General features: G+C 45.5%; 1 protein-coding gene across 1 annotated transcript; it reads right to left on the reverse strand.

The window, feature by feature from the left end:
- Positions 1–215: 215 nt before the first annotated feature.
- Positions 216–5,017, reverse strand: LOC110206421 (thyrotropin-releasing hormone receptor-like). Its single transcript, XM_020983745.2, has 2 exons — positions 4,196–5,017; positions 216–1,321 (listed from the first exon to the last, which is right to left on the reverse strand). Exons 1-2 carry the CDS (start codon positions 5,015–5,017, stop codon positions 962–964), a joined length of 1,182 nt encoding a protein of 393 aa, XP_020839404.2. The 3' UTR covers positions 216–961.
- Between the last annotated feature and the right edge of the window lie 8,270 nt (positions 5,018–13,287).

Consider the following 13,287-nt stretch of genomic DNA (forward strand, 5'->3'; position numbering starts at 1 on the left):
TAGTCCACTATTATTTTTAAGTTAAGAATAGAAGAATAAGCATAGCTTCTAGTCGTGCAAAAAGGTATATCTCTTTACCCCACCAAAAAAAATGTTCACCCTTCCGAAGTATCTTCAGCATGCTCCTTCTCCAAGCCAGCAAGGGATTAGAGAACTCCTAAATCATTCTTCCTCACCCAGATTGCCTTAGCTGGTTGAAAATACCTGGGCAAATTTAAGAGAGTAGAATGACTCCCCCCTCCCTCCACACTTATGATCCACAGAACTGACACTGGGAACCCAGGAGTAGCCGTGGGCAGTGACTGGACTGGGATTTCCATCCAGGTAGGATACTGGTTTGGCCTCTGCCATAATGGCCTGGCTCCCTATTCTTCAAAGTGCCCTCCACGGAAGTTTCCCTTTGACGAGCTGCCTAGGCCAATTATGGCAAACTCTGGCTGGAGATAGGAGAATGTCATCTCCCTGAACTTCCAGGAACTCCTTTTGGGGATCCTGACCTAGCTGTGATCTCCTCAGGGAGGAGGGGCCCAGGCAGCAAGGAACAGGAGGGTCTGGCATGTAGAAATGCCTCTCCAACCCTAGATTCCTCTCTTCTATTGCTTAAGAAGACAGGCATTGCGGTAGTAGAATGAGAGGACCTGGGTTCAAATTCTGACTTTCTTCTTAACTCTGCGTAATCTTGGGCAAGTTACTTCCCCTCTTTAGGATTCTCTCTTCTCACCTGTAAAATGAAGGGGTGCTGTTCATCTGGATGATTTCTAAGGTCCCTTCAAGTCAGAAATCTTTTGATCATTTCCCCCCATCCCCAACCCAATTAAACATGCTTCATGCCATGCATTTGCTACAGAGGTTCCCCCTGAGACTAACCAATGCAATCTATCTGGAATGGATTGGGGGTGAAGTGGGGGGCTCTTGGCCCACTGGGGCTCCTGTCACCCAGGCCATTATCTTATCTGGACAGTTAGCTCCCCTGCCCAGGCCCAGGGATGCTATTGCACTGATTGGCATTAGAGTCAGAGTTATTGCGGGAACAATCCCTCATGATGCTGTAGTAGACAGGGGCCATGTATTGGGATGGGGGCTCGGGCTGGGCTGTCCTGCACCTGCACAACTTCTGAAAGGCTGTGCGGAACTTCTGGGACATGAGGTTGTAGATGATTGGATTGACAGCACTGTTTAGGTAGATGCAGATTCGACAGAAGAGGAGGAACCAGAGATTCAGATAGGGCGGGTTGAGGAAGGAGTTGACCACCACTAGAGTGCGGTATGGCGTCCAGAGCAGAGCAAACAGAATTACCACCACAACCAGCATCTTGATGACCTGCCAGGTAAGGAAGGGATAAGAAGTTGTGTTTAGGTTTGTAGAGGAGACAGCGCATGAACTTGGAATCAGGAGATCTAGGTTTACTAGCTATGCTCCTCTTGAGCAGGTCAGTTAATCTCTGAGCCTCCGTTTCCCCATATACAAAATGGGGGCAATGTGGGACCACACGTCAACTTTAAGGAGTGTGTGAGTAACAATGTACTATCTCAGTGGTGACTAGGAAACTTCACTGGGTCATGTTGTCAACATTTCTCTGCCTCTTTTCAAAAATAGGCTGATCCCCTTCTATCCTACTCACTCTAGAACTCTTCCCCAAGCACCTCGAGTCCCAACTTTTTAACCATGAAATGTGAAAATGTGGTGGGTTTGCAGGCGTGGTTTCATTCCTTTACCTGATTCAATTCATTTCAATTTTACAAATATTATTAATTCTTTCTTTAGAGCCTCCTAGTTGGTCCCCCTACCTCATTTCTCTCCTCTTTCCAATCTGACCTCCACACATTTGTCGAAGTGATATTACTAAATTACAGGTCAGATCATGTCACTACCCTGCTCAATATACTCCAACGACTCCCTATTACCTCTAGGATAAAATACAAATCATTCTATTTGGCAACAAAATTTGCACAATCTGGCTTTATCCTACCTTTGCCAGATTATTCTCTATGACCTCCTTTAAGAACTCTACACTCCAGGCATACTGGACTCACTGCTTTTCCTCACACAAGGCATTTCAGCTCCTTTCTCTATTCCTTTTCAAAAGCTGTTCCCCATGTCACACATGTATTCCTTTTTTTTTTTCATCTTTTAGAATCCCTAATTTCCTTCAAATCTCAGCTCAAGTGCCATGTTCCACATAAGGCTTTTCATGATAATTCAAGTGCTAATACCTCTCCCCTTCCCCTCAAGTTACCTTGTATTTATTTGGTTTAGATTTCATACATATGTATTCATATGCATGTTATTTCCTGATAGATTGTAAGCTCCCTGAAGGCAAGAATTGTTTCACTTTTGTCCTTGTATCACCAGCAGGTGTTTAACAGATATGTGTTTATTGAATTGATTAAGTAGACAACCTGTAAGATTCCTTTCTAATTTGAGAGTTTATGAGTCTGTGAGTGAAAGATGAATTTGTGAGACCAATTCTTCTATGGTCCAATGAATCTAGGTCTGTGATTCCCCTCAAGGCTCACGTCTCACTCCAGGTTATTTCTCTTTCACCTGGAAACTCCTTAACAGATTGTCCTTCTCTCCGTCTGTGGCTACCTTTCCAGACTTCCAGGTTCCTGCTTCCTTACAACCTGTGCATTGTCCAGCACCAAGTCACTCCTTCATCTCCACCCCCCCTCCCACCCCCACCTTTCATTTCACATCTGCCCTGAAGTGACTCTGAGAACTTCTCTGCTGAACTCTGTAAAATCCAGAGAATCTCTCTGGAGTGCTATAAACAAGCTAGGGGAGTGAGAGTAGGGGCTGCCAAGGCAGACACAATGAGTAAGCCCACCATTAGAGCTTCAAACTTGCTAATTAGGCCAGCCTCCCAACCTTCCTCCCCCAGCACCACTTGGGAGTTTTAATAGCAGGTTTGGTGGTGTGAATCCTGGAGGGGCTGTTATTCTTGAGCTTGGTGAGTGGCTGGAAATTCAGAAAATATAGCCCGAAGGACAAATTATCAGTCCCTTGCCCCAGGTTATTTCCTTCCCCTTAGCTCTATGAGAAATGCGCCAGAATGGAATATCATCTGCAAAGTCATTGGAGAAATTCCTGTGAAGTCAAACTGTTGGGCAGGCACCATGGCATACCCAAATATAGCCATTGTTCACATTCATGAGCAAAACTTGCCCTCTTTGAGTCCCAATTTCCTTATCTGTAAATGGTTGGACTAAGTTCCCTCCCAGTTCCAACATTTTATGTTCTAAGATCCCATTTAGATCTGATCTACTCAATTTAAGATCTGATCTACTCCCAGTGGTAACATTCTATGTTCCAAGGTCTCTTCCAGCTCTGACATTTTATAATATGAAGGGGCAGGGAGCTTTTTGCAAGGAAGATACAGTGTAACCAAACCCTACAATTACAAAGTCTGCTATTATAGTAGTTAGATGTAGGCTTTTGTTTCAAGAGAAAGAGAGAGAGAGGCTGGAGGTAAGGAGAAAGAAATCTACTGCAACATTTCCGGTCAAAGGTGATGGAGACCTGGGCTAGGGTGGTAGCCAAGAGGATGGAGAGGACACAGATTATAGAACCATCGCAAAAGATCAAATGTGATAATGGGCGTGAATGTGCTTTGACAGTTTGAAGAGCAAAGTCTAATGATTCATGGCCGTTTCATTTGTTATGGGAAAAAGCCCAAACCTTCCAAATTTTCTCACTACTTGGAAGAAAAAAATCACAAAGCAATTGTCAAGACTCCCAAAAGGAGGTCCTTTAAGCTTTTAAAACCAAACTGGACACGACATGGAACCACAGAATTTTGAGAGCTGGAGTTAATTCAGTGATCATCTAATCCGATCCGTGCCCCGCAAACACTCCCCACTACAACACATCCATTTTGTGGTCATCCAGCCTCCATTTGAAGACCTCCAAGGTGGGAGGTTTCACCTCTTGAAAAAGCCCATTCCACCTCTGGACAGCTTCAATTGTTAGAAAGTTTTGATTTTTGTTTTCCCAAACTGGCGTCTTCGAAACTTCCACACGTTCTTCCCAGATCTGCCACAATCAGACCCACCGAGTTCCCTAAATCTGACCCTAATCCTCCCAGCAAACTTTCCTTATACGCCTTTGAGGCTGCATTCCCCACTCCCGCGCTCCCTGTCCCTCTCCACCAAGCAGGGAAAGGAAAAAAGGGAAGGATTAGGGTTAACCCCTTACCTGTTTCCTGGAGCTCAGGGCGCCCCTGCTCCCGCGGCACGAAAAGCGAACTGACCCGACGGAGCCGGAAGGGAGCTCTAGGGACTGGCCCTGGTGGATGGAGCCGGCAAGGTCCCCGTCGGACTCTCGGGGCAGGGGACCTAGGAAGAGGATGCGCGCGATGAGCGTGTACAGCACAGTGGCCAGTCCCAGCGGCAGCGCGTAAAACAGTGCGAAGTCTAGGAAGTACACGGGCAGGTAGAGCTTGCGGGACACTCGGTAGCCGCACTGCACCCGCACGCCATCGGCGAAGGCCACCTCGCTCGTGTCCACCAGGAAGAGCCACATGATGCAATACGCAGCTGTGCCCAGCCACACAAGAGCGATGATGCGTTTGGCCCGGGCCACTGTGCACAGGGACTGTGCGCGAATGGGGTGGCAGATGGCCAGGTAACGCTCCACCGTGAACGCTGTGAGCGAGCCCGTGGACGCGTTGATGCCCAGGTACTGCAAGTAGGTGATGCACAGGCAGCCCGCGTGGCCAAACACCCAAGAGGCCACCACGTCGGACAGATTGGGCAGCCCGGCCGCCAGCAGCACTAGGAGATCAGCGGCTGCCAGACTGACCAAGTAGCAGTTGGTGGGGGTGACCATATGGCGACTCCGGGCCACCACCAGGACTACCATGGCATTGCCTGCGATGCCCACGCTGCAGATGATCAGCACCAGCGCAATGGTCACCACCTGAACAGCCAGGGGTGTCCGAGGCATGAGGCCCAGGGTCCTACCAGGGTCCGAGTCGTTGACTGAGAGGCTGCTGACTTCCCATGTTTCGTTCTCCATGGTCGAACTACCCTTGGAGGAGACAGGAGGAGGCTAGTGAAGAATTGTCCACCTCTAGGCACTTCCCACGGCACAGATTCCAACTGTTACCCACTTCCCTCCCCTTTTCCCCGTCCTCTGAGGAGGTACTGTACTTAATAAACACGGGTTTGAATCTGCCTCAGACACTTACCAACTGTGTGACCCTGGGCATTTTACTTAACCTCTCTAGATTTAGTTTCCGAATCTGTAAAATAAGATTGTTAGGTTCCATGACCTCTAAGGTCCCTTCCAGCTCTAATTCTGTGATCCTATGAGATCCATCTATGATCTTCCTCAGCTGGCGACTCCGCTTATGTCCTACCAGATTCAGTTGTTTCTGCCCTGGGCTCCACGAGTATCACCCGGGCATAGATCCAGCTGTGTGCCCCCTACAGCTCTCCCCTTCCCACAACATAGATTCAGCTAGGACATCACCTTTCCTTTGGCTCCAAGCTCCTGTGCGTGCAAGCCGAGTGCCCCTTCCCCAATCAGCTTCTCCCTTCCGCAAGTTTGCGGGACCCGAGTTAAAGCAGGATTAGCGTCTACCTTCTCTCCTTTCTACCTTCCTACTGCAGGACGTTGGGTCCGTTCCTATCTTTCTCTAGGGCTGGACTTCACCAGAAACAGGATGCTGGAGCTAACGAGCTGGGCTGCCTTCTCAATCTCTGACCGGCTCCAACTCAACTCCGCCCCGCATAGCCTTGCGCGGGGCTATCACGCTGGGGTCCTAGCGCCTCCCCCAGTCATCTCCAACCTTAGTTGTGGAAGGGCTAGAGAAGCTCAGAGCCCACGGGAGCCCAGCAGAGGAAGAGTCTGATATCCATGGCCTAATCCGCCAGCTAAATACTCTGCGCTCTTCTCTGGCCCTTTTCTTCAACAACTACTAGGGTGTTTGTTTCTGCATCTCACTCAGTTCATTCCAGTAGCGTGGACTTGGGTTCATCCCAGCATTCTCCAAACTTTCCATCTCACAAACTGCTGTCTTCATGACCAACCTGCAGGTAAGTGGGTTATTATTATTCTCATTCCACACATGAGGAAACCAAGGCTTAGCTGAGTTAATCGACACTGATCACGTAGTGACTAAGGCAGGATTTGAACGCAGATCTTCTGACTACAAATCTAAGGGTCTCTCTACTTACGAAGAGAAATATATTCTGCTTTAGTTGGCCCCACTTAGGGTCTTCTGTCTCTCAGCATCTCTTCACTGTACCCCAAAGCCCTCACTAACACTGCTCATCAGGACCCAGGGCTTACTAGGCTATGGCCAATTAGAGAATGATTAGAGAATCACGGGTGTGCTGAGAAATATTTAACAACCTGCTCTCTAGAAAAAAAAAAGTATGCACAACACACTTCTAAATTAAATCTGCACTATTAACATTACAGTCATCACTTTCTTTTTTAATAGCATTTTATTTTTCCAAATATATGTGAAGATCTTTAGCATTCATTTTTACAAAATTTTGAGTTCCAAAAATTTCCCCCATTCCCTCCCTTCCCCTCTTCCTAAAATGGTAAGCAATTTGATATAGATTGTGTCTGTATGTAAACATATTTCCATATTAGTCCAGATATGAAAGAAGAAACAGACCAAAGGCAGAAAAACCAGGAAAAAAATAAAGTGAAAATACTATGCTTTGATCTGCATTCAGAGTCCATCAGTTCTTTCTCTGGATGTGGATAACATCTTCCATCATGAGTCCTTTGTAATTGTCTTGGATCACTGTATTGCTGAGAAGAGCTTAGTCAATCATAGCTGATCATCGCACAATGTTTCTGTTGTTGTGTACAATGTTCTCCTGGTTCTGCTCATTTCACTTTGCTTCAGTTCATATAAGTCCAGGTTTTTCTGAAATCTGCCTAGTCATCAATTCTTATTGCACAATTAATATTTCATTACATTCATATATCACAGCTTGTTCAGCCAGCCATCACTTTCTCAAGTCTACACAATTAAAAAATCGAACAATAAATCAAACCCTGTTTGTGTGTTTATTTCACAGGTGTTAATGCTCACACTGAAAATTTAACAATCAACTCTCACAAGGACTCAATTTTGATACTTTCCTGTCCCATATCCCACCCTCTCCTTGCCAGACACTTTCTGGTCAGTAGCCTGGTATCATGGGGAATTCTTGTTGTCTACCACCAGCAAAGGGAAGCTGTGGAAAGGTCCTGTGGAAATTAAACATCTAGGATGTTTGTTTAGTAACTTTCTAATATTATTATGCTTATTAAATAGATGAGACTGAAGCCTAGTGACTTACTTGCTCAAGGTCACATGGTTAGTAGCAGAGCCAGGACTGTAAACCAGGGTACCTGAACTTTTAAACCTGGTTCTCTTTAATTGGCCTTATTTGTGGATAGCAGTCAGCTAGGTGGTAAAGTGGATAGAGTGACAGTCTGGAGTCAGGAAGACTTGTCTTCCTGAGTTCAAATCTACCCTCAGACACTTACTAGCTGTGTGACCCTGGGCAAGTCCCTTAATCCTATTTGTCTCAGTTTCCTCATCTGTAAAATGAACTGGAGGAGGAAAGGGCAAAGCAATCCAGTATCTTTGCCTAGAAAACCCCAAATGGAGTCACAAAGGGTCCGACATCATGGAAATAATTAAACAACAAATTTGTGGATAGGGACATCATCCCCCACTTTTAAGGCTTTGATGTTCATTTCAAAGGCTAGTTGCCCAGGCTCATCTTTTAAACCATTGCTGTTGCTGTTCAGTTGTTTCAGTCTGACTCTGTGACCCCATTTAGGGTTTTCTTGGCAAAGATACAGATGAGGAAACTGAGGCAAACGGGGTTAAAGGACTTGCCCAGGGTCACATAATAATATGAAAAACAAATTGTTCCCTGGGCCTCTCTACAACCAAAGAGATAGTTGGAATTCTGGGTAGCTCCAGATGCCTCCAGAAGAGGCCAGGTGAGCTAAAAACATCATTTTACCCAGAAACCCAGATCCACAACCCCACAGGCTGAATGAACTGTGATCTAAATAATTGATGAATGACCTGAAAGCCACCAAGGAGGCAATAGGGCAGGGCAGAATAAATAACTGTCTAACTCTGACCTCAAAGGTCCTGGGGAAAGAATGTGGGTCAGCAGGAAGCCCTGGCTAATGTAGGAGAAAGAAGACTTCAATGGATCATGGTGCAATGGATCAATGCACTGCATTTGGAGTGAAAGGACCAGAGTTCAAATCCTGGCTGCAGCTTTCTATTCATGTAACCTTGGGCAAGTCAATTAACATCTAAGTTTCAGTTCCTCTTTTGTAAAGGGTTGGACTAGATGATCTCAAAGGTCCCTCCACTCTCTAAATCTATGATCTTGTGATCCTATCAATGTCAAAAGATCTGGGTTCTAGGTCCAGCTTTGCAACTAACTTGTTATATTGTCTTGAGCAAGTCTTTTCTCTTCTCTGGGCCTCCCTTTCTTTTTCTGTGACATAAAAGACTGGATTAGATGATCTCTAAGGTGTTTCCCCAATGCTGTGGGGTTTTTAAATTATTATCTGAGATCCCATCTAGGTCTGATATTCTGTGATCTATGTTCCAAGATTCTTCCAGCTCTGATAGTCTTGCTCTAAATTCTAACATCCCTTTTAGCTTTGATGTTCTCTGTCCCAATAACAATGGCTGACACTCTGTAGCTAATGTTTCTAGAGCACTTTACACATCAATGTTTCATTTGACCCTCACAACAACCCTTGGAGGTAGGTGATACTAGCATTCCTGTTTTACAGATGAGACAGCTGAGGCCCAGAGAGATCTTGCCCATGGACATGAAGCTAGTAAGTGGTGTAAGGAGGATTAGAGCTTGGGTCTTTTCTCTTGACTCTAAGTCCAGAGTTTTCCATTACACCTAGTCTGAGGTCTCTTCTGGTCCTGACATCTTGTATTCTAGAGGTTCCTTATCCAATGCACCAAATTCTATATTCTATGGTCCACCCCCTCCAGCTCTGACATTCTATGTTCTATATTCTGAGGTCTCTTCTAGCTCTGACACTTTAATAATGTTGATGGATGGTGATATCTAGCATTTATATAGCACTTTCAAGTTTGTGAAACACTTTATGTATTATTTGATCTTCACAACAATCCTCTGAGGTGGGTGTTATTATTATCCCCATTTAACAGATAATGAAACTGAGGCTGAAAAAAAAAGACTTGCCCACGGTCACATAGCTATTAAGTGTAAAGAGGCAGGATTTGAATTCAAGCCTTCTTGATAAGAAGTCTGTGATACTTAGCTGCCTTTACATTCTATGTTCTAAGATTCTTTCCAGCTCTGACATTCTATGGGCTATATTATATATGGGCAGGTGGTGGCACAGTGCACACATGGAGTATTGGACCTGGAGTCAGGAAGACCCGAGTTCATATCTGACCCTCAGACACTTACTAGATGTGTGAGCTTGAGCAAGTCACTTTAATCTCTGTTTGCCTCAGTTTCCTCACCTGTAAAATGGAGATAATAATAGCACCTACCTCCCAGGGCTGTTGTGAGGATCAAATGAGATTTGACATATGCATATATAATATAGTCACATATATAATGTATACATCTATAATAGATGTATATATGCTATATTATATGCATCTATAATGTATACACATGTATATATATACTCTTTCTATTTATACACAAAGTAAATATGTGGTAATATTTTGGAATGGGAGGTACTAATAGTTGGTAAAATTGGGAAATGTAGGAAATAGAATTTGGATTAAGCTTTGAAGGATTCTGAGAGTCAAAGAGTGATAAGGTTTAGCCCATATAAGCTTTGAGTATCCTTATTTCAACTCTCACTCTCACAGGTGAGCTTTGGGTTCCAAAGCAAAGCTACAACTTCCTGATCAGAGTTCTAGGAGTACCCCTGAGGAGTTAGGGTTGATTCTCAACAACATTGGCTTGAGCCCCCACCGCTAGGTTCAATCCCCCTCAAGATGATCAGGTGAGAATCATTTAGTCAGCCAGCCTTAATTAAGTAGCTTTTAGAAAGGGGCATAAAACATTCTCCCTAAGGTCTGTGATGTCCTCTCTCACAAGTACTTTCCAGGGGAAAGTGGGATCAGACTTAGAGAACACATATGGCAAAAGGGATAACTCATAGCTTTCAGCTGCTGGGAGTCCTTTTCTTCTGTTTGTGGGGTGCTGAAGAAATTCCCCTTAGGCATGGTATAATTTCTTCACTGGGCTCCTTTGCAGAGCATCAGATCTATGTTCAGCCTGTCTTTGGCTTCCAATATAAACACTGCCATCAGCTGATCTAGGGCTGTGGCTGGGATACCAGTGGGAAGATAGGAGGCCCAACACCCTTCATACTCTGCAAAGCTCACCAAGTCCTTCTCTGGCCAAGGCAGGAGGCAGGAGGGGTAGGAAGGCCAAGACCTCTGTTCTTCTCCCCCACTTCCCCATGATGGCTCTTCTTCAGGGATATGCTGGAGCTTGCTTTCTCTCCTGACTCACCAGAGATCATGGAACTCCAAGCTTCCAGCTAACCCTGTGTTTTTATATACATACATATATATATATATATTTATATATATGGAACCCAGAGGTAGTATTACCATCTGTTAGCTAACTAGAGCAGACTTCCAGTCTGGAGTCATTTCACCTCATCCAGTGTTTTCAAAAGCTCTTCACATTTAATCCAAAGTCTATCATTGAGACTAGTAGACTGAACAATTTGTCCTGTATTTCTCTGCTGGCTGCTTCTGACTTTACAGATTTCAATACTCTGCAATGGTGCATCCCACACCCACACTGCTGATTTTCAGCTCTCATTAGAATGTAAACTCCTCGAGGGCAGGAAGCATCTTTCTTTTTCGCTCATATTTGTATCCCTAGCTCTCAGCACAGTGCCTGGCACATAGTCGGCACTTCATAAAGGCTGGTTGATTTGTCTGTGCTCTAGGAATATCACTTTGGTAGCTGTGTGGAAGATGGACTGGTGTGAGGGAAGACTGAGGCAGGGAGGCCTGTTTGTAATAGTCCAGACAAGAGGCGGTGAGAACCTGAGTTAATCCTCAATGGGTGGCGAGAAGGAAATAGACATGAGGAGCCGACTCATTCTATATTTGGGCAGGAAGGTAAACAGAGATTGTGACCCTGAGGGGCTGGAATGTTGGTGGTGCCCTCAACAGATAGAGGGGAATTAGGAAGAGTGGTGGGTTTGGGGGGAAGATAGTGAGTTATATTTTGGATCAGTTGGGTTTGAGATGCCCGTGGAGCACCCAGGGGCTCCAATAGGTGGTTGGTGATTGAGGAGCAGTGAGAAAAATAATTAAACTCGGAAGCTCGCAGATGGGTCCTTTCCTTCCCCACTAGCCACACCGTGTGATTTCTTGTCCAGCCTACCCCCCCCCCACACACACACCCTGCTCCATCCCAGGGGGTGGCTTCCCTAGCTGTGATCTCAAGGTGGTACAATTTGGGGGCTCCCCATAGGCTGAAGTCAGAGTCCACGGCTGAGTTGAGGTTGTGTCTAGGGTGTCCTGAGCTGGATACCAAAGTTATTGCCTCTGCTAGGGAGAGCACCCCCTAGGGCATCCCCCGTAGTAGGTGGGCTCCAACTCCCCAGGCATATGGCCCCATCCCTTGGGAAGAGGCTGGTAATGTTAAACATCTGAAGCCAGGTATTCATGGAATGTTAGATGTGGACCGTCCTACATGGAAAGAGAGTTGAACTTGGAGACACAAGGTTAGAATCCTACCTGTGCAGCTTTGGGCAAATCACTTAACATTTCTGGACTTCATTTTCCTTGTATGTAAAATGATGGAATTGAACTAGGTGGCCTCAGAGATCCATTCAAGCTCTTATCTGTGATATCATTGTTCTCTCCTGAACCAAACCCTCTCCATTCAGAGGGAAACAATTATTCGGTCATGTCCAACTCTTCTTGACCCCATATAGGGTTTTCTTGGCAAAGATACTGGAGTGGTTTGCCATTTCCTTCTCTAGCTCATTTGACAGATAAGGAAACTGAGGCAAACAGGGTTAATTGACTTGCCCAGGGTCACCCAGTGAGGAAGTGTCTAGGGTCAGATTTGAACTTGGGAAGATGAGTCTTCCTGACTCCAAGCCTGGCATTCTATGCACTATGGCGCCACCTAGCCGCTCTTTCTCCAGTGCTCCGTGGCTCAGATGCTACTTCCTAGGTGATATCTCTCCTAACCCTTGCCTTCCAGCCTCCCACCTCTCTTCTCCTAACCTACCTGCTATTAGCATTCTCTCCTTTAGGCTGTGTGACACTGGGGCAGGTCACTTAACCTCTCAGCTTCAGTTTCCTCATCTGTTAAATGGGGATCATCATAGCACCTACCTCACAAGGTTTTTGCAAGCATCAGACAAGATGTATGTAAAGCATTTTTGAAATAAATGCTAGCTTTCATTATTTGTCACCAGCACTTAGCACAGTACCTGACCTATAGTGCCTAATAAGTGCCTCTTCATTCATTTATTCCCTTTGCAGATGAAGAAACTGAAACCCAGAGAAGTTAAAGGACTTGCCTGTGTGTGTACATGCGTGTGTGCATGCATATGTGCGTACGTGTGTGTGTGTGTGTATGTGTGTGTGTGTGTAAGAATGGGAGTAGTTCTTATAACTAGATCTCCTGGCTCCTTAATTTATTAGTGAGGAAACTGAGGCCCAGACAGAGGAAATGACTTGCCCAAGATCATCTAGCATGTTAGTGGGAGAACTGGGTCTTTTCCTGTTTCTTGTGACTCCCAAGTTCACTATTCTCTCACCTACAGCAGGCTGGCTTTCCTTGTAGATTGCAAGAGAGACAAAGAGAAGCAGACTGTTTGCCCTGGAGCCCTTGGCCTCATTCCCACCCCACCTAGACTTTAGTGCTGGCAGCCTGTACAGGAACTTGGAGTAGCCCAAAACTGCTTTCCTTTTTTTTATTCCAACATATAAAACCCGATTTTCTGTTTTTCCCTCAGGCGTAGCTTCAAATGGAAGCCACTTAGGAAAACCAGGTCCCATTGATGGGCTCTCTCTGCTGAAGGCCCATAAATAAACTGAATGTGTCAGTTGCCCTGACACTTTCCTGCACTTGGAAGCATCTGGGCAGCCTGAATTGCAACCCCAGGCTAAAATCTTGGCCAACTCCTCCTCTTTCCAGACTCTCCTAAAATGACACTGAAGCTCAGAGACTGTAGATTCATTGAATGTGAAAGCTAGAGGCCACCTTAGTGAATAGAACTATTGCTAGCACCTTCCCCCCAAGGCTACCTTC

This window comes from Phascolarctos cinereus, unplaced genomic scaffold (assembly GCF_003287225.1).
Source record: "Phascolarctos cinereus isolate Bilbo 61053 unplaced genomic scaffold, phaCin_HiC Scaffold_2;HRSCAF=192, whole genome shotgun sequence".
NCBI lineage: Eukaryota > Metazoa > Chordata > Mammalia > Diprotodontia > Phascolarctidae > Phascolarctos > Phascolarctos cinereus.

Coding starts and splice junctions, on each gene's coding strand:
- LOC110206421 (XM_020983745.2), bottom strand. CDS start 5,017: ATGGAGAACGAAACATGGGAAGTCAGCAGCCTCTCAGTCAACGACTCG. Junction 1,322..4,195: donor CCCTGAGCTCCAGGAAACAG/GTAAGGGGTTAA, acceptor CTTACCTGGCAG/GTCATCAAGATGCTGGTTGT.